Source organism: Arachis stenosperma, chromosome 4, assembly GCF_014773155.1.
Source record: "Arachis stenosperma cultivar V10309 chromosome 4, arast.V10309.gnm1.PFL2, whole genome shotgun sequence".
Lineage (NCBI taxonomy): Eukaryota > Viridiplantae > Streptophyta > Magnoliopsida > Fabales > Fabaceae > Arachis > Arachis stenosperma.
In genome coordinates this window covers 24,570,552-24,592,223 of record NC_080380.1, presented here as the reverse complement: position 1 = coordinate 24,592,223, position 21,672 = coordinate 24,570,552, and the positions used below count along the sequence as shown (strand labels likewise).

The 21,672-nt window shown below is 40.9% G+C and overlaps 1 protein-coding gene and 2 non-coding genes across 3 annotated transcripts; 1 reads left to right on the top strand and 2 right to left on the bottom strand.

Annotated features, from left to right (window-relative positions):
• Positions 1 to 11,236: 11,236 nt before the first annotated feature.
• LOC130978103 (small nucleolar RNA R71) lies at positions 11,237 to 11,344 on the bottom strand. The gene has a single exon (XR_009085766.1). It is a non-coding gene; the product is annotated as a small nucleolar RNA R71 (small nucleolar RNA).
• Positions 11,345 to 16,339: 4,995 nt separating this feature from the next.
• On the bottom strand, positions 16,340 to 16,801 carry LOC130974784 (uncharacterized). Its single transcript, XM_057899636.1, has one exon. It carries the CDS (start codon positions 16,799 to 16,801, stop codon positions 16,340 to 16,342), a length of 462 nt encoding a protein of 153 aa, XP_057755619.1.
• Positions 16,802 to 21,055: 4,254 nt separating this feature from the next.
• On the top strand, positions 21,056 to 21,159 carry LOC130977534 (small nucleolar RNA R71). Its single transcript, XR_009085223.1, has one exon. It is a non-coding gene; the product is annotated as a small nucleolar RNA R71 (small nucleolar RNA).
• The last annotated feature ends 513 nt before the right edge of the window (positions 21,160 to 21,672 follow it).

The window sequence follows — 21,672 nt, the reverse complement described above, 5'->3', positions numbered from 1 at the left end:
AGAGGGATGTCCTTGGGCCTTAAACACAAAGGATTCTTCATTCACTTGAATGATCAATTCTCCTCTATCAACATCAATCACAGCCTTTGCTGTGGCTAGGAAGGGTCTGCCAAGGATGATGGATTCTTCCATGCACTTCCCAGGATCTTGTCTCTTTTGAGGCAATTTCTGCCTAGACAAGTCATCCAGTTTCTTGGTGAGCAAGGGAGGTTCATCTTCCCAAGTCTCATTTCCAAATAACTAGTCATTTAGCTTCATGATTGCTCCAAAGTATTTAGCAACTTGCTCTTCAGTGACATACTCATCCTCTTCAGAGGAAGAATACTCACCAGAGCTCATGAGTGGCAGAAGTAAGTCCAATGGAATCTCTATGGTCTCATTTTGAGCCTCAGATTCCCATTGTTCCTCATTGAGGAACTCAGAGGAGATTGGTACAGGCCCACTGAGGTCTTCCTCAGTGGCGTCCTCCTCCTCTCTTTCCTCTCCATATTCGGCCATGTCTATGGCTTTGCACTCTCCTTTTGGATTTTCTTCTGTATTACTTGGGAGAGTACTAGGAGGGAGTTCAGTAATTTTCTTGCTCAGCTGACCAACTTGTCCTTCCAAATTTCTGATGGAGGACCTTGTTTCATTCATGAAACTTTGAGTGGTCTTTATTAGATCAGAGACCATTGTTGCTAAGTCAGAAGTATTCTGCTTAGAACTCTCTGTCTGTTGCTGAGAAGATGATGGAAAAGGCTTGCCATTGCTAAACCTGTTTCTTCCACCATTATTATTATTGAAACCTTGTTGAGGTCTCTCTTGATTCTTCCATGAGAAATTTGGGTGATTTCTCCATGAAGAATTATAGGTGTTTCCATATGGTTCTCCTAGGTAATTCATCTCTTCCATTGAAGGGTTCTCAGGATCATAAGCTTCTTCCTCAGATGAAGCTTCCTTAGTACTGCCATGTGCATTTTGCATTCCAGACAGACTCTGAGAAATTAGATTGACTTGTTGAGTCAATATCTTGTTCTGAGCCAATATGGCATTCAGAGTGTCAATCTCAAGAACTCTTTTCTTCTGACTTGTCCCATTGTTCACAGGATTACTTTCAGAAGTGTACATGAATTGGTTATTTGCAACCATTTCAATGAGCTCTTGAGCCTCTGTAGGCGTCTTCTTCAGATGAAGAGATCCTCCAGCAGAGCTATCCAAAGACATCTTGGATAGTTCAGAGAGACCATCATAGAAAATACCTATGATGCTCCATTCAGAAAGCATGTCTGAGGGACATTTTCTGATTAGTTGTTTGTATCTTTCCCAAGCTTCATAGAGGGATTCTCCATCCTTCTGTCTGAAGGTTTGGACTTCCACTCTAAGCTTACTCAATTTTTGAGGTGGAAAGAACTTTGCCAAGAAGGCATTGACTAGCTTTTCCCAAGAGTCCAGGCTTTCTTTAGGTTGAGAGTCCAACCATATTCTAGCTCTGTCTCTTACAGCAAAAGGGAATAGCATCAGTCTATAGACCTCAGGGTCAACCCCATTAGTCTTGACTGTGTCACAGATTTGCAAGAACTCAGCTAAAAACTGATGAGGATCTTCCATTGGAAGTCCATGGAACTTGCAATTCTGTTGCATTAGAGAAACTAATTGAGGCTTAAGCTCAAAGTTGTTTGCTCTAATGGCAGGGATAGAGATGCTTCTCCCATAGAAGTTGGGGGTAGGTGCAGTAAAGTCACCCAGCACCTTCCTTGCATTGTTTGCATTGTTGTTGTTTTCGGCTGCCATGTGTTCTTCTTCTTTGAAGAATTCGGTCAGGTCCTCTAAAGAGAGTTGTGTTTTGGCTTCTCTTAGCTTTCTCTTCAAGGTCCTTTCAGGTTCAGGGTCAGCTTTAACAAGAATGCCTTTGTCTTTGTTCCTGCTCATATGAAAGAGAAGAGAACAAGAAAATATGGAATCCTCTATGTCACAGTATAGAGATTCCTTGAGGTGTCAGAGGAAAAGAAAAATGGAAGACAGAGGTAGAAAATTCGAACTTATCAAAGAAGATGGAGTTCGAATTTTGCATTAAGGGATAGTGTTAGTCCAAAAATAGAAGGATGTGAGAAGAAGGGAAGTAATTTTCGAAAATTAAGTGAAAGATTTTGAAAATGTTTTTGAAAAACATTACTTAATTTTCGAAAATGAAAGTGGGAAAGAAATAAAATGATTTTGAAAAAGATTTTGAAATTAGAACTCAAAAAGATTTGATTGAAAATTATTTTGAAAAGATGTGGTTAAGAAGATATGATTGGTTTTAAAAAGATGTAATTGAAAAGATATGATTTGAAAACAATTTGAAAAGATATGATTTTAAAAATTAATGACTTGCCTAACAAGAAAAGATATGATTCAAGCATAAAACCTTCCTTAACAGAAAAGGCAAAAAATGTTCAATCAAATCATTAATTGTTAGTAAGTATCTTTGAAAAAGGAAAGAAATTGATTTTGAAAACATTTGATTGAAAAGATATGATTTGAAAAAGATTTGATTTTGAAAAATTTGAAAAAATTGATTTGAAAACAAAATCTTCCCCCTAGCACCATCCTGGCGTTAAACGCCCAGAATGGTATACATTCTGGCGTTTAACGCCCAAAATGCTACCTCTTTGGGCGTTAAACGCCCAACCAGGTACCCTGGCTGGCGTTTAAACGCCAGTCTGCCTTCTTCACTGGGCATTTTTGAATGCTCAGCTTTTTCTGTATAATTCCTCTGCAGTATGTTCTGAATCTTCAATTCTTTGTATTATTGACTTGAAAAGACACAAATTAAAATATTTTTGGATTTTTTTTTAATAATAAGGAATAATCAAAATGCAACTAAAATCAAATAATAATGCATGCATGACACCAAACTTAGCAGTTTGTTTACTACTGACACTAACAAAATGAGAATGCATATGAGAAACAACAAAACACTCAAGTCAATAAAATTCAAAGATCAAAACAAGGAGATCATCAAGAACACTTGAAGATCAAATGAGGACACATGCATGAATGCATTAAGCACAGAAACATGCAATTGACACTAAACTTAAGATGAGACTCTATACTCAAACAAGAAATATTTTTGGTTTTTATGATTTTGTAATTTTTTGGCTTTTTCGAAAATTAAGTGAAAGGGAAAATAAAGGTATCAAAATTCTTAGTGAGAATTCCAGGAATCATGCAATGTTAGTCTAAAGCTTTAGTCTAAAGGAATTAGACATAGCTAGCTATGCTTCAGCAAGACATTGCATTCAAGAGCTAAATTGATGATGATCAATCAGCTTTGGTGATGATAAGAACATCACCTTGAAACACTAGAATTCATTCTTAAGAACTCTGAAGAAAAATAAATGCCTAATCTAAGCAACAAGATGAACCGTCAGTTGTCCATACACAAGAACAATCCCCGGCAACGGCGCCAAAAACTTGGTCGGCGAAATTGTGAACTATACTTATTCACAACTCTCATAATCCCTGGTAATGGCTCCAAAAACTTGGTGCGCTCAATACCATGGCATTACACAACTTCGCACAACTAACCAGCAAGTGCACTGGGTCGTCCAAGTAATACCTTACGCGAGTAAGGGTCGATCCCACGGAGATTGGTGGTATGAAGCAAGCTATGGTCATCTTGTAAATCTTAGTCAGGCAGACTCAAATGTATAATGGTGATGAACGAAAATAACATAAAGATAAAGATAGAGATACTTATGTAATTCATTGGTGTAAGAGCTTCAGACAAGTGTATGAAGATGCCTTCCCTTCCGTCTCTCTGCTTTCCTACTGTCTTCATCCAATCCTTTCTTACTCCTTTCCATGGCAAGCTCGTGTAGGGTCTCACTGTTGTCAGCAGCTACCTCCCATCCTCTCAGTGAAAGCGATTGCATATGTCCTGTCACGGCATAGCGGAATTCAGCTGTCGGTTCTCGGTCAGGCCGGAATAATATCCATCGATACTTTTGCATCTGTCACCAGACGCCCCGCCTGCTAGGAGTTTGAAGCACGTCACAGTCATTCAATCATTGAATCCTACTCAGAATACCACAGACAAGGTTTAGACCTTCCGGATTCTCTTGAATGCCGCCATCAGGTCCTGCCTATACCACGAAGATTCCGAAGAATCCAAGAGATATTCACTAAGCCTCAGATGCTTGTAGAACAAGAATGGTTGTCAGTCACCTTATTCATGGGTGAGAATGGTGATGGGCGTCAATCATCACCTTCATCAAGTTGAAGAACAAGTGATATCTTGGACAAAGAACAAGCGGAATTGAATGGAAGAACAATAGTAATTGCATTAATACTCGAGGTACAGCAGAGCTCCACACCTTAATCTATGGTGTGTAGAAACTCCACCGTTGAAAATACATAAGAACAAGGTCTAGGCATGGCCGAATGGCCAGCCTCCCAATGAGGGTTCAATCATCAAAACATGATCAAAAGATAGATCAAAATACAATAGTAAAAGGTCCTATATATAGAAAACTAGTAGTCTAGGGTGTACATAGATGAGTAAATGACATAAAAATCTACTTCCGGGCCCACTTGGTGTGTGCTTGGGCTGAGCAATGAAGGAATTTCGTGTAGAGACGTTTTCTGGAGTTAAACGCCAGCTTTTAATCCAGTTTGGGCGTTTAACTCCCAATTAGGTGCCAGTTCCGGCGTTTAACGCTGGGAATTCTTGGGGTGACTTTGAACGCCGGTTTGGGCCATCAAATCTTGGGCAAAGTATGGACTATCATATATTGCTGGAAAGCCCAGGATGTCTACTTTCCAACGCCGTTGAGAGCGCGCCAATTGGGCTTCTGTAGCTCCAGAAAATCCACTTCGAGTGCAGGGAGGTCAGAATCCAACAGCATCTGCAGTCCTTTTCAGTCTCTGGATCAGATTTTTGCTCAGGACCCTCAATTTCAGTCAGAAAATACCTGAAATCACAGAAAAACACACAAACTCATAGTAAAGTCCAGAAAAGTGATTTTTAATTAAAAACTAATAAAAATATACTAAAAACTAACTAAAAGATACTAAAAACATACTAAAAACAATGCCAAAAAGCATACAAATTATCCGCTCATCAGAGACAAAGAGCGTCCTCGAAGAAGTCCACGGAGGCATGTGTGGGAACCACCTCGGAGCTCGGGCATTATCCAAAAAGGTAATCCGAGCCGGGTTCTACTGGCCAACTTTGCAAAAAGACGCCACGAAGTTTGTGAAAATATGCCCCCCCTGCCAAAAACACGCCAATTTTCACAAGGCACCACCCGAAGACCTTATCAGCATCACCGCACCATGGCCCTTCGCAAAATGGGGACTTGACCTACTCGGCCCGTTCCCCCAAGGACCGGGGCAAGTCAAATACCTCATAGTAGGGGTCGACTACTTCACAAAGTGGATCGAAGCTGAACCTTTAGCCACCATTACGGCTCAAAAAAGCCGGAAATTCCTATACAAAAACATTGTCACAAGGTTCGGAGTCCCCTACTCCATCACAACAGACAATGGGACACAGTTCACGGACACAAGTTTCCAGAACTTAGTGGCCGAACTAAAAATCAAACAGCAATTCACATCAGTCGAGCACCCACAAGCCAATGGACAAGCAGAGGCTGCAAATAAAGTCATCTTGGCCGGGTTAAAACGAAGACTCCAAGAGGCCAAAGGGGCATGGGCCGAAGAGCTCCCCCAGGTGCTATGGGCATATCGGACAACTCCACACTCTACAACGGGAGAATCGCCATTCCGACTAGCTTATGGGATGGAGGCAATGATTCCTATCGAAATAGATGAAGGGTCACCCAGAGTCATCTTCTACAACGAAGAAGGTAACCCACAGGCTCAAAAGGAAGAACTCGACCTCCTCCCCGAGGTCCGAGAAAGAGCCCGGATTCGAGAAGAAGCCCTAAAACGACGAACGGCCCTTAGATACAATCAGAAAGTAATAAAACGGAGCTTCTCCACTCACGACCTAATTCTAATCCGAAACGACATCGGAACACAAAAGTCGGGAGAAGGAAAGCTAGCTGCAAACTGGAAAGGACCCTACAAAGTAACAGAAGTCTTAGGAACAGGCTATTACAAGATATCCGACCTAGAAGGCAATGAGCTGCCCAGGGCATGGCACGCCTGTAATCTAAGACGGTACTACAGCTAGAAAAATTTGACCCAAGGTGTACTCTTTTTCCCTACAAGGGTTTTTTAATGAGACACCCGGTCAAGTAAGGCACCCGACCTAGTCAAGGGTAAACACTCTGTAAATATTCTTTCTTTTTTTTTTTTTTAATACTAATCAAATTTTTCTATTTTCTTTTGTTCCTCATGATGAAACAAATCCTAGAAAGTACCCCGCCAAGGCGCATTAATTTATGCTCGGCAAAACGCAAAAAATCATTTGCCAAGAGACCACACAAGGTCGGCAAAGATAAAGCGACGAGGTTCAAATTAATGTGAGAAGTTATAAAGTAACTCTGGAAAGGCTCAAAAAGCCAAATAAAAAGAGATTACAAAAATAACTTAAAGGGCCGACCGGCAACAAGGTCGGACCCAACAAAGGAGGTACTCGAAACGTCCGAGGTCCGAGGAAAGGCCCGGACCAGAGAAAGAAGCCTTAAAACGGCGGAAAACCAAGATTTTGAAAACGCTTACTAAAAAGTTGCTTTACAAAAAACAACTAAAAAGTACAAGCGAAAGAACGAAATCGAAGGAAGTTTCGAAAACGCTAGCTAAAAAGTTGTTATCCGAAAACAACTAAAAAGCACAAAAGCGAAAACAAAAGGTCAAAACGCTAGCTAGAAAGTTGTTATCCGAAAACAACTAAAAAGCACAAAAGCGAAAACAAAAGGTCAAAACGCTAGCTAGAAAGTTGTTATCCGAAAACAACTAAAAAGCACAAAAGCGAAAACAAAAGGTCAAAACGCTAGCTAAAAAGTTGTTATCCGAAAACAACTAAAAAGCACAAAAGCGAAAACAAAAGGTCAAAACGCTAGCTAAAAAGTTGTTATCCGAAAACAACTAAAAAGCACAAAAGCGGAAACAAAAAGTCAAAACGCGAACACCGCATAAATAAAGCTAAAAAAAGTAGCTAATAAGCAAAAAGGTGTCCAAAAGCGTTCACAGTAACCATCCAAAAACAAAAAAGCCCACAGGTCGGGACCAAAGATTACAGAGGATCAAGGTCCTTTCCAGACTCCGCATCAACAGAAGGCTGCGGAGCAAACATAGAAATCGGGACTGCATCAACGGCAACGTCACCCGGGTTCGAAACCCCCACACCAGAGCCATCCCCGGCCAAAGAGGAAGTCGGGTTCTCAACAGGAACTTCGGGGTCGGACGCCGGAACCTCATCCTCGTTTGGAGCAGGAACAATCTTTCCCTCCACAACGACGTTATCCGTACTGAACAAGCTCAGATCTAGGTCAGGAGCAAGAACCCGAACCTGAGCCTTCAGATTTTCAAACATAGCATCCATACCCTTGGCCACATGACCTTCCAGCTCGTAAAACTTGTCCTGCGCAGATTGCAACTCCTCCTTCGTCTCCACAAGCTCGGCATATAGCCGAGTATAATTCTCTGTGGCCGCCTTCGCCATCTCCTCAGATGTCTTCGCTGACGCCACAGCCGCAGTAGCCCTAGCTTTCTCTTTCTCCAAAGAAGCCTCCAGCTCAGTAATCCTGGCAGCCTTCAGTTGACTAATCTTATCAAGCTCGGACTGAGCCTTCTCATGTCGGGAGCTAGTCGCCCCAAGAGGAGATTTCTTGAACTCCCGGGCAATAGCGGCATGAAGACTAGCCATCCGGACACAGCTCCGCGCCATATACTGAAAATGATGCTCCATAGACACATCATCAGTAGAAATAAAGGTCTGAGGGAGGATATGCTGTTCAATCCAACCAAGAGCATCAAAGTCCTTATCATTAAAACCGGCAAGCCCTTGAGAGGCCTTCTGCTTCTTGGGAGGAGGACCCGAGAACGGAGGAGGAGAAGAAGTAGCAGGCCCAGAGGTCGGAGGATCCTGACTTATAGCTCGGAACTGAGGAGTCGGAATAGTCTTCGACCGAGTCTGAACACCCACAGTAGTCTTCTGCGGAGAAGATCGGGCAGAAGCCTCCCCGGCCTCGATATTCCGAGCAGCCACCGACTTCTTCGTCCGACGAAGAAATTTCATGGAATCCGCCTGAGAAGACATCTCTGCAAGAAATAAAGAAAAGGATTACCACAACAGAAATTCCACCAAAAAACAAGCAAAATACTAAAAAAGACAAATTTCGGAAGAGGTCGGGAACTACCTAACTCGGAACGGAGAAGGCTTGGATCTCCCAACATTTTCGTGTCCAAGTGAGGTGCCCGACCCCATAAACTGCTCACCACACCCACAAAAGCCTGCTCCACCACATCTAGACTCTCAAAGGTATACTTAACAGACACTACATTCTCCTGCCAACAAAGAGGAAAAGAAGGCTCCCCACTCTCATCTAGAAAGAAAGGTCGGACGTCTCCAGTAGCCCGGACCTTGAAATAAAAGTTCTTAAAATCGTGAAAAGACTCATCATACAGGGTACAAAACTTCCTCCCCTGGTTAGCCCTAAAGGAGACCCAAGATACCTTCCCTCCACCCGAACCCGGCTTCGTCAGCACAAACAGATAAGAAAAAAGGGAAATAGAGGGAGAGACACCCAGAAACTGACACAAAAGTTGAAACAGCTTTAAAAATGCCCAAGAATTTGGATGGAGCTGCGTAGGGGCAAGGTTACAAGACCACAACACCTCGGACTCCAGGTCGGTAAAAGGAAGTCGGACACTCAGCTTAGAGAAAAAACAATAATAAGCGTAAAAGAAGAGCTTCTCGGAACTATCTAAGGGCGGGAAGCAAACTCTCTCCTCGGAATCCGGGGCTACTAATTCATAATCCCTCTCAGACTCTCTATCTTCACATATGCTACATTGCCTACGAAACCTAGCTAAATACTCAGAATCTACCACAGAAGGGACCTTTAGAGGAACAGGATCTACCCAACCAAGACCACTCGGAATCTTGGTCGACATCGCTTGAAGAACCTTTCGAGACATAAAAATCTTGCCTACAAAGAAAAATACAAACAGCAAGCAAAAATCATAAAGCAGACGGCGAAAATCCATTCAGCAAAACAAGAAACAAAGATCTTTTAGAAAGAAAATGCAGCAACCCGAAACGAAATACCAGAGAAAAGAGCCCCCCCATACAAACAAACAAAGTGATGGCGGCGCCTCTCCTCGGGGCAACTCAGGCATAGAGAAAAAGAAACAAACAGAGAGCCACACAAAAGAAACAGAAGCATATGTGCACAAAAAAAGAGATGGGAACAAACCTGGAAGAAGGAAGCGAGGACGACGAGCTCCAAAGACAAGGAGAACGGAACGGCGGCGCAGAAGAAACCCCGGAAAAACGCACAGAAAGAATCGGAGAAGAAGAACAAAGAGAGAGAAGGAGCGGTGCTCGAAGGAGAGATGGCGAAAACTCAGAAAACAGAAAAGGGAACAGAATAAACGAAGAAAATGAGGAAAGGGGCAAATAAATAATGCCTTCACAGAGCCCGAACGGAAATCGAGGAGAAACGGTAAAAAGCAATAAATGCTGAAACGACCATTTTTGAATTTTGAAAAAACTACTATGCCCGAGCTCGACCTCTCCAAAAAAGGACGAACTCGGGCAGGGGCACTGTTCATACCCTGACCGAGCTCCCCAAACTCGGTAAGTTCATGGAAGGTCCGACCTTGTCCCAAGGCCCACGCCTGAGGTCGGACCTCGGACAAATAAGCTAAGAAGGCCCATCAAAAGGAACGAAGCCCAAAAACCTAAAGGCCGAAAAGGCCTAGGAAAGGCGGTTCCACAAAGATAGGGATAAAACCCCCAAAAGATAAGATAAGATAAGAATATCTTATCCAGGGAAGATCACGGCCAACTACTATAAATACACTGGAGCACCCAGGTATAACTCATACTCTGATTCTACTCAATATCTGCTTGGACCCATGCTAACTTAAGCATCAGAGTGTCATTGCAGGTACAACCACCAATCGCCAACACATCAAGCTCGGGTCCCTGACCCCCACCTCGGGCATCTCCAGACGACCGAGCTACGCGTTTCAGGTAACCCCCGGAACAGTTACTTTCTTGTTCAGAAAAGTTCAATATTTGAAATTTAGAATCATATCTTTTAGTTTCTTGTTAATCAAGTCATTATTTGTTTTTAAAAATCAAATCTTTTTAATTTTTATCTTTTCAATCATATCTTTTCAATCATATCTTTTAAATCATATCCTTTAAATCACATCTTTTTAAAATCCATGAATTCAAAATCTTTTTCTAACTTCTTATCTTTCTCAAATTTATTTCTTATCTTTTTCAAAATCACCTAAACATATTTTTTTACTTCAATTTTCGAAAACCACAACCAATTTTTCAAAATTATTTTAAATTTTCATTTTTTTTAGTTATTAAATTTTTTCAAAAATTTCCCCCCTTCTCTCATCTTTTTCTATTTAAACACTAACATTCCTCCTCCATTGTCAATTCAAACTCCATCTCTCTTTATGTGTTCAAAATTTTACCTACCTCCTTCTTCTATTCTTATTTTCCTCTGACACCTCAAGGGATCTCTATACTGTGACATAGAGGATTCCATATTTTCTTTGTTTTCTTCTCTTTCATATGAGCAGGAACAAAGATAAAGGCATACTTGTTGAAGCTGATCCTGAACCTGAAAGGACTCTAAAGAGGAAGTTAAGAGTAGCTAAAGCACAAAACTCTAAAGAGGACCTCACTGAAATCTTCGAAAAGGAAGCAGCAAAAGAAACAATTATGGCCGAACCCAACAATAATGCAAGAAAGGTGCTTGGTGATTTTACTACACTAACTTCCAACTTCTATGGAAGAAGCATCTCAATTCCTGTCATTGGAGCAAACAATTTTGAGCTAAAGCCTCAATTAGTTTCTCTACTGCAACAGAACTGCAAGTTTCTTGGACTTCTATAAGATGATCCCTATCAGTTTTTAACTCAGTTCTTGCAGATCTGTGATACTGTTAAGACCAATGGAGTTGATCCTGAGGTCTACAAGCTTATGCTTTTCCCTTTTGCTGTAAGAGACAGAGCTAGGACATGGTTGGCCTCACAACCTAGAGATAGCCTAGACTCTTGGGATAAGCTGGTCACGGCTTTCTTAGCCAAGTTCTTTCCTCCTCAAAAGCTGAGCAAGCTTAGAGTGGATGTTCAAACCTTCAAACAGAAAGAAGGTGAGTCCCTCTATGAAGCTTGGGAAAGATACAAGCAACTGACCAAAAAGTGTCCTTCTGACATGCTTTTAGAATGGATCACCTTGGATATATTCTATGATGGTCTGTCTGAATTTTCCAAGATGTCATTGAACCACTCTGCAGGTGGATCCATTCACCTAAAAAAAACGCCTGCAGAAGCTCAGGAACTCATTGAGATGGTTGCAAATAACCAATTCATATACACCTCTGAGAGGAATCTTGTGAGTAATGTGACGCCCCAGAAGAGAGGAGTTCTTGAAATTGATGCTCTGAATGCCATACTAGCTCAGAACAAAATATTGACCTAACAAGTCAATATGATCTCTTAAAGTCTGAATGGATTGCAAAATGCATCCAACAGTACTAAAGAAGCATCTTCTGAAGAAGAAGCTTATGATCCTGAGAAGCCTGCAATGGCAGAGGTGAATTACATGGGTGAAGCCTTTGGTAACACCTATAATCCTTCATGGAAAAATCATCCAAATTTTTCATGGAAGGATCAACAGAAGCAAAGCTTCAACAATAACAATGGTGGAAGAAATAGGTTTAGCAATAGCAAACCTTTTCCATCATCATCTCAGCAATAGACAGAGCATTCTGAGCAGAATCAATCTAGCTTAGCAAACATAGTCTCTGACCTGTCAAAGGCCACTCTCAGTTTCATGTCTGAAACAAGGACCTCCATTAGAAACTTGGAGGCACAAGTGGACCAGCTGAGTAAAAGAATTACTGAAACTCCTCCTAGTACTCTCCCAAGCAATACAAAAGAGAATCCCAAAGGAGAGTGTAAGGCCATTGATCTAATCAAAATGGTCGAAACCTTAGAGGAGGAGGAGGACGTGAATCCCAATGAGGAAGACCTCAGGGAACGTCCAATGATCAGTAAGGAATACCCTAATGAGGAACCAAAGGAATCTGAGGCTCATACAGAGACCATAGAGATTCCATTGGACCTTCTCTTACCATTCATGAGCTCTGATGATTATTCATCTTCTGAAGAGGATGAAGACATTGTTGAAGGGCAAGTAGCCCAGTATTTAGGAACAATCATGAAGCTGAATGCCAAGCTGTTTGGTAATGAGACTTGGGAGGATGAACCTCCCTTGCTCACCAATGAACTGAATACATTGGTTCTGTGATGCGCATAAACTTGTTATGCTACGATTATAGGAAATTGCACAAACGGCAAAATTCCTTCCGGCAAGTGCACCGGTTATCGTCAAGTAAAAACTCACAATAGAGTGAGGTCGAATCCCACAAGGATTGGTTGAATGAGCAATTCGAATTAGAAGTTTGTTTAGTTGAGTGGAATCAACTTGTGGATGAGAATTGCAATAAGTAAATGTGGCAGGAAACGTAAATTGCAAGGAATGGAAATTGCATAAACTTAAATTGCGAGAATTAAGGTGCTAGAAAGTAAATTGCTGAAATTAAAAGGGAATTGGGGAAGATTTGCATGAATTGAAATTGCAGAATGTAAGTAGAAAAGGTAGATCAGAGATGGGGAGTTCATTGGGGTCAGGAGATATTGAAATCTCCGAATCAAAACATTTTCATCTCTTCCTCAACCAATGCATTCATTGAATCTTGCTTGGCAATCTTATATGATTGGATCCCAATTCCTTGGCTCACCAATTCTCTCTAAAAACAAACAAATTCCCAATCCCTTGGTTTAAATGTTCATAAGAAGAGATGATGCTTGATCACTGATTATACCACACAGTTTCATGAACCATAATTTGGTAGGATTACATGTCACAATATCCATCCAAACCCCAATCCAATTCACTGTGAGAAAGCTTCTCTAGCATGAATCCTCCATTCCTTTCCCAAGGTTCCGAAGGATTCCAATTATGGGTAGTTTCTTTCCCAAGACAACTACCCAATGGAATTAGATCGAGAAGCTTTCTAACAAAATTCAAAAGAAAAGATTGAAGAAGAAGATAAAACTATTATTGATTCATTGAATTACAATAGAGCTCCCTAACCCAATGAAAGGGGTTTAGTGAGTCATAGCTCTGAATTCAATTACAAAAGATAAAAAAAATTTCAAAGTGTCCAAGGTTCCTCACTAACTTAAATTCTATCCTATTTATACACTTTCTAAATTGAGTTTCTGTTGTGCTTCTTGGGCTTTGAGGCTTTTCCTTGATTTCCTTTTGCTTTGAGTTTATGGTCCATAATCCTGATGAGGCTGTGATCCCATTCTGTAACATTCATTGAGCAAACTTAGTGATAAACAAATAATGACACAAGACTCAACAATTTGAAGTTCCAGGCTCATCAATTCTTCAGGTCCAATCCCATAAACCATGATATTCAATTGGGTTTCATACCATAATACGTTTAAGTTGAACTTTGTGCTCAAAAGCTAACTTAAACTTCAATATATTTGGCCCAGAAACCCTTTCAAAAGTGGCGTTTAAGTTGAAGTTTAAGTTTCAGTTTAAGGTTAAACTGAAACTTAAACTTGGAATTGGAAGAAAGCAACCCAGGAGGGTAATTAATCGAACACGTTTAAGCTTCAGTTTAAGGTTAAACTGAAGCTTAAACGTGGAAATGAAGATTGCAACCCTGGAGGCAATTCTGGTCGAACACGTTTTAGCTCCAGTTTGAGGTCAAACTGGAGCTTAAACGTGGAAATGAGAAGGCAACCCTGGAGGAGCAAAAACGCCGAACACTGGACGTGGGAATGAAGAAAGTAGCCCAGGAGTGTAAATGGGTCGAACACGTTTAAGCTCCAGTTTGAGGTCAAACTGGAGCTTAAACGTGGAAATGGCTTCCTGGTGCATGATATGGTTCGAACACGTTTAACCTCCAGTTTGAGGTTAAACTGGAGGTTAAACGTGGAGAAGCTCTCTTGGTGCCATTCTCATTCTGGCATTTAACCTTCAGTTTGAGGTTAAACTGGAGGTTAAACGCTAGTTTCCTCTTTGCTCAGCTTTCATGATTCTGGCGTTTAACCTTCAGTTTGACCTTAAACTGAAGGTTAAACGCCACTTTCAGCTTTGGTGCACTTCCTTATTCTGGCGTTTAACTTCCAGTTTAAGGTTAAACTGGAGGTTAAACGCCAGTTTCTGCATTATATGGCTTGGCACATGTGATCTTCAAGCTTCCTTTATTGATTTTGTTGCTTCTTTGCCTAGCCTCTTTTTCCCTGAAATCATCCAAACAATTGCATCAAAGTCTTGCAAAATTTCATGAGAATTCTTCCATTCATAGCATTCAAATAATATAACTAAAACTCATGGAATTTGCATCAAAATTATACTGCTTGGATGATTCATTACTTTGTTGTTCATTTAACCATTATTGGTTACTTTAAGCTCAAGAAAATGCATAAAACAACTAAAACTAACAAGAAAATGCTAGTGAAACTATCCTAAGATGCCTTGGCATCACAACACCAAACTTAATACTTGCTTGTCCCTAAGCAAGTCCTGAGATAATTGAGAAGAAAGTATGAAACAAAAAGCAATTACATTGGCTATATTAGCAAGCATTTGAAGTTCATTAGAAGGGTTTTATGCAGAAAGTTGTAGCATCACTTTTTCATTCTTATCAGGGAGGATTATCACTTTTTCATTGCATCCATCAAACACTGCTATGGCCTCTTGTTATTCTTATGTCCTTGGCACTTTTTCCTTTCTTTGTTTTTTTTTCTTTCTCTTAGAGTTCTTTTGCTCCTTGTTTGCTCAGTGTCATGTGTTGCACAAGCCTTTGGCATTTTCTTTTTCTTATTAGTGCAGTACACATATCCACTACAGGCATTTTAGTTCACATTTCTTTTTGAGACATTGGTGCCCAGCACCTCTTTGTGTAACTAAATGTTTTGTAGCTAGGTTGCTCTTGATAATGGACTTTTGGTTGATAATCCCGGGTTAGTTAACCCAAGTTACCAAGTGTTGAAACACTCCACAGAACCTATTCATCCAAGCAGATCCTAGTACATAAACACCACAGGCATATGTCTCAAAAGTTCAAACCATTGGTGCCTAGCTTTATTTTCTTAATTCTTTTGCTTTTTGGTTGCCCTTTTTCAGTGGCTTTTCTTCTTCTTTTTCTTTCTTTTTCATGGCCAACGACATTTATTCATCAAGATCCATAGACAGTATTCAACTTCTACACAAAAAATGATAATTCTACACTCAATTTCCAGTGAGCTAACTAAATAATCAAACATGCATACCCCCACTTAATTCTACTTGATTTGTCACTAATTGAGCCAAGTTACTTTTGTTCCAACTTTTCTTTTATTTTTGGAAACAGAACAAGCATGGCAAGCATTTGTTTAAAAAGGGGGAGTTATATCCAAACATCTAGGCATTCATTTTATTCAAAGCAGTAAACAGACTAACATACTAAAAACTTCACATTCCAGAAAGATTCAACAATTACAGTTTAAACCAGAACAAGCATGCTTTTGTTTGCCTTTTAAAGAGTGGTCAAGGAGCAACACCACCTTGTGAAATTTCTTGTTTTCTCTTTGCTGCCAGGAAACAATTTGATTTCTCCTTCTTCTCCTAGTTGTTGCTTCATGTTCTTTCTAAGATCCTTGTTCCTTTCCTGCAAAGAGTGATGAAGTTGCTTGCTTCTCAAGCACTTGAGTGGTTAGCTCAACTATATATGGGCAAGTGTCTGAGTCTTAAGTTGGTGTGTGAACACCAAACTTAGTCTCCTACTCACTTCTCTGTTCTTTGAATCCTTGAGTTTTCCTTGGAATGAAGTTGCTGCTAAGGATTTTAAGCATTTCTGTGATTGCTTAGAATGGTTGTTCCTTTCATATAATTCAAAGGTTGTTGTGTTCAGTTGATCTTTATGGTGGAACACCAAACTTAGAGTCACACATTCCCCTTTGAATTATTGATCCACAAATTCATTGTTTGGTGTGAAACACCAAACTTAATTCTTTGCAATGCACAGAAACTACTTTACCCTCTTTATTGAAACAAATAAAAGAGACAGTAAAAGAGTGTTACCTCAGGTTGGGTTGCCTCCCAACAAGCGCTCTTTTAACATCATTAGCTTGACGGTCAGTTTCCTCAGTTGAGGTGATATTTAACCTTGTCTTTCTCCTCTACATCTCCCAAGTAATGTTTGAGTCTTTGACCATTCACAGTGAAGGTTCTTTGTGACTTTTCTTCCATGATTTCTACTTGTCCATATTGGGAGACTTTGGTGACAAGGAATGGTCCAGACCACCTTGATTTTAGCTTCCCTGGAAATAGCTTCAGCCTAGAATTGTAGAGCAATACTTTTTGTCCCTCTTCAAATTTCCTTGGGGCTATATTGCTGTCATGCTTCTTCTTTGCTCTTTCTTTGTAAATTTTGGCATTCTCATAAGCTTCAGCTCTGAATTCTTCTAACTCTTGAATTTGCAACATCCTTCTTTCTCCAGCAGCTTTGCTGTCCAAGTTTAAGAGTTTCAAGGCCCAGAATGCCTTGTGCTCCAACTCCAGTGGCAAATGGCAAGCCTTTCCATATACTAGTTGGTAAGGAGACATTCCAATTGGTGTTTTGAAAGCTGTCCTATATGCCCAAAGAGCATCATCTAGCTTAATCGACCAGTCCTTCCTTGAAGCTCCCACAGTCTTTTCCAAGATCCTTTTGAGTTCCCTATTAGATATTTCGGCTTGCCCACTTGTCTGTGGATGGTATGGTGTGGCTACCTTATGTTTGACTCCATATTTTAGAAGCAATGCCTCTAATGGTTTGTTGCAGAAGTGGCTTCCTCCATCACTGATGATTGCTCTTGGAACCCCAAAATGGCAAAAAATGTGTTTTCTGAGGAAGTTTATGACTACTTTATTATCATTGGTTGGAGTTGCTATCGCTTCAACCCATTTGGAGACATAATCTACAGCCACAAGAATGTAATTATTTGAGTATGAGGTAGGGAAGGGTCCCATGAAATCTATCCCCCATACATCAAACAATTCAAGTTCCAGAATGAATTGTTGTGGCATTTCATTTCTTCTTGGTAGGTTCCCCGCTTTCTGGCATTCATGGCAGTGCTTCACTAGTTCCTTTGCATCTTTGAAGATAGTGGGCTAATAAAATCCACACTGCAACACCTTAGCTGCTGTTCTTTCTCCTGCAAAGTGTCCTCCATAAGTGGAACCATGGCAGTCCCATAAGACTTCCCTTCCTTCTTCCTCTGATATGCATCTTCTGAGTATGCCATCCGAACATTTTTTGAACAAGTATGGTTCGTCCCAGATAAAGTATTTGGCATCATTTATCAATTTCTTCCTTTGATGCTTGTTAAACTCCAACGGCAAACTCCCAGTGGCTTTGAAGTTTGCTATGTCTGCAAACCAGGGTGCTTTGTGAATTATCATGAGTTGTTCATCAGGAAAGCACTCATTTATATGTGTGCTTTGTGTGCTTCCTTCTTCACATGGTATCCTTGATAAATGGTCTGCCACCTTGTTCTCTACACCCTTCTTGTCTTTGATTTCAATGTCAAATTCCTGCAACAAAAGAACCCATCTAATAAGTCTTGGTTTGGATTCTTGTTTAGCAAGTAAGTATTTTAAAGCTGAATGATCAGTGAAAACAATGACTTTAGATCCAATGAGATAGGATCTAAATTTGTCAAATGCAAAGACTATTGCCAAGAGTTCTTTTTCAGTGGTTGTGTAATTCCTTTGGTTATCATTCAAGACCTTACTGGCATAATAGATCACATGTACCAAATTGTCTTTCCTTTGTCCTAACACTGCCCCAATAGCAAGGTCTGATGCATCACACATCAGTTCAAAAGGTAAGTTCTAATCAGGTGGGGCAATGATAGGTGCAGAGGAAAGTTTTTGCTTCAAAAGTTCATAGGCTAGCATGCAATTTTTATCAAATACAAAAGGTGTATCAGAGACAAGCAAGTTACTTAAAGGTTTGGCTATTTTAGAAAAGTCTCTAATAAACCTTCTGTAAAACCAGCGTGTCCCAAAAAACTCCTAACTGCCTTGACATTACTTGGTGGAGGTAGTTTTTCAATGAGTTCCACCTTAGCTTTGTCCACCTCAATGCCTCTATTAGACACTTTATGGCCAAGAACTATTCCTTCTGTGACCATGAAATGACACTTTTCCCAGTTTAATACTAGGTTGGTCTCTTGGCATCTCTTAAGCACCAAGGCAAGGTGGTGTAGACAGCTAGGAAAGGAATTTCCAAACACAGAAAAATCATCCATGAAAACTTCAATAAACTTTTCGATCATGTCCGAGAAGATGGACAGCATGCACCTTTGGAAAGTGCCAGGTGCATTGCACAGTCCAAAGGGCATGCGTCTATACGCAAAAACTCCATATGGACAAACAAATGATGTTTTCTCTTGATCTCTTGGATCAACTACTATCTGGTTATAGCTTGAGTATCCATCCAGAAAGCAATAGTAAGCATGTCCTGCAAGCCTTTGAAGCATCTGATCCATGAATGGGAGTGGGAAATGATCTTTTCTGGTGGCTTCATTGAGCTTCCTGTAGTCTATGCACATCCTCCACCCAGTGACAGTTCTTGTGGGTATGAGTTTGTTCCTCTCATTTGGCACCACAGTTATGCCACCTTTCTTGGGAACTACATGGATGGGACTAACCCATGGGCTATCAGAAATGGGGTAGATTACCCCTGCCTGCCATAACTTCATGACCTCCTTTTGTACCACTTCTTTCATGACGGGATTCAATCTTCTCTGAGCTTGAATGGAGGGTCTAGCATCCTCTTCTAACAAGATTTTATGCATGCATATGGATGAACTTATCCCCTTCAAATCAGCTAGGGTCCATCCAATGGCATCTTGATGGGTTTGTAGCACCTTGATCAATTCTTCTTCCTGTTCTTGGCTCAGGGCAGAGCTAATGATAACAGGATGGCTCTCATCACTACCCAAGTATGCATACTTGAGATTAGGGGGCAATGCTTTGAGCTCAGGTTTTGGTGCTTCCTTCTCTTCTTTCATTCTTTCTGGCATGCTTGGCATGGTTGCTTCGGCAGCCTTGATGTCACTAACTTCTATATCCTTGGTGAACTCCTCCTCTGCCACTTCCTTTGTTGTTTCCTCAAAGGTTTCTTGTACTGCAATGTCCACTACATCCACCCTCATGCATTCCTTTAGTGATTCTGATGGATAGCTCATTGCCTTGAATACGTTAAACACCAATTTCTCATCATGTAATCTAAGAGTGAGTTCACCCTTTTGGACATCTATGATGGCTCCAGCAGTAGCCAGGAAGGGTCTTCCCAGAATGATTGAAGCTTTGGCTTCTTCCTCCATATCTAACACCACAAAATCAGCAGGAAATATAAAATCTCCCACTTTCACCAACAGATCCTCAACTATCCCATGAGGGAATTTAAAGGTTCGATCTGCCAATTGGAGGGCCATTCTTGTTGGTTTGGCTTCCTCAATCTTCATTCTTTTCATCATTATTAGAGACATCAAATTGATACTGGCCCCTAAGTCACACAAGGCCTTCTCCACCATGACTTCTCCTATGATGCAGGGAATTTGGAAACTGCCTGGATCCTTCAATTTCTGAGGCAATTTGTGTTGAATGATGGCACTGCATTCTTCAGTCAACAACACAGTTTCTTCATTTCTCCAGCTTCTCTTCTTGGTCATTAATTCCTTTAAGAATTTTGCATAGAGTGGCATGTGCTCTATTGCCTCAGCAAACGGAATGTTGATTTGAAGCTTCTTGAAAATCTCCAAGAATCTGGAGAATTGGCCATCCTTGTCACTTTTCATCAAACGTTGAGGATATGGTGCTTTGGGTGTATAAGGCTTCAGGACCTCTTTTTCTTTTTCTTTTGTTGCAGACGGTGTAAAAGATTGTTCCTGTTCCTTGTCTCTCACATTTTCCTTTGCTTCATCCTCTGTGGTTTCTTTTGAGATCTCCTTTAGCTTCTTTCCACTTCTGAGGGTTATGGCCTTACATTCTTCCCTTGCAATAGCCTTGGTAGTATGAGAAACGCTTGGTCCAGGAGTTTGCTTAGACAAGTACTCAATTTGATTTTCTAGCTTCTGGATGGCAGCTCCTTGGTTTAGCAAGTTGGAATTTACTTCTTCCTTAAAGGCTTTCAATTCGGTTATGTCTTGACTCATGGTTGCAAGCATTCTTTCTATCCTGTTTAATTGATCTTGAAATTGTTGGTTCGGATTAGATTGGGCAGGTTGGTTATTTTGGCCATGATATGGTGGTTGGGAGTAAGTGTTTTGTGTGGCTTGGTATGATCTTTGGTTGGAGTTTTGGTATGTGGAATTGTTATGTTGGTTGTGGTTGTAAGGTTTGTGGTTTTGGGGTTGGGTTTGCTGGTTTCCCCACCCAAAGTTTGGGTGGTTTTTCCATCCTGGGTTGTAAGTGTTGGAATGTGGATCATATGATTGCCTTTGTTGATTTCCCACATAGTTGGCCTCTTCCCAATCACCTCCTTCAATGCTTACTTCCTCCTGATCTTGTGTGTGTATTGCAGCCACTTGCTTTGTGTCTAATTTCCTTGTGAGCTCTGCTAGTTGCTTGGCAAACACCTTGTTTTGGGCTAGAATTGTATCAACATGGTTCAGCTCCATGACTCCCTTAGTGTTGTGTCTCTCCGAAGCATAGTAGTACTCATTCTCAGCCACTGTCTCAATCACTTCAATGGCTTCTTCCACAGTCTTTTTCCTGTTCAATGAACCTCCTGATGAATGGTCTACAGCCTTCCTTGATTCATAAGAAAGTCCATCATAAAAAATATGCAATTGCACCCAGTAAGGGAACATGTTTGGTGGGCATTTCCTTGTCAATTCTTTGAACCTCTCCCATGCCTCGTAGAGCGTCTCACCATCTTGTTGTCTAAAAGTCTGAACCTCAGATCGAAGCCTATTGACCTTTTGTGGGGGGTAGAAACGTGCTAGAAACTTGCTATCCACCTCATCCCAGGTTGTTAGGCTGTCCCTTGGGAATGATTCCAACCACTTAGCTGCCTTGTCCCTAAGTGAAAATGGGAACAAGAGCAGTTTATAGGCATCATCCTGGACTCCATTGGACTTCACAGTATCGCAAATTCTCAGGAATTTGGTGAGATGTTGGTTTGGGTCTTCATTAGCACTCCCACTAAATGAACAATGGTTCTCCACCAGTGATATTAACTGTGGTTTGAGTTCAAAATTGTTGGCCTGAATAGGTGGTTTCTGAATGCTGCTACCACAATTCCCAGAGGTTGGGTTTATGTATGAACCAAGAACCCTCCTCTCAGGAATGGCATTGTTTCCATCAACCCTCTCATGGTTGTGAAATTCTCTATCCATGTTGAGATCTAGAGCTTCCTCAAAGTTGTCCTCAGATTCTCCTTCAGATTCCTCTTCTCTCAGTACTCTTTTCCCTCTTGCTTCCCT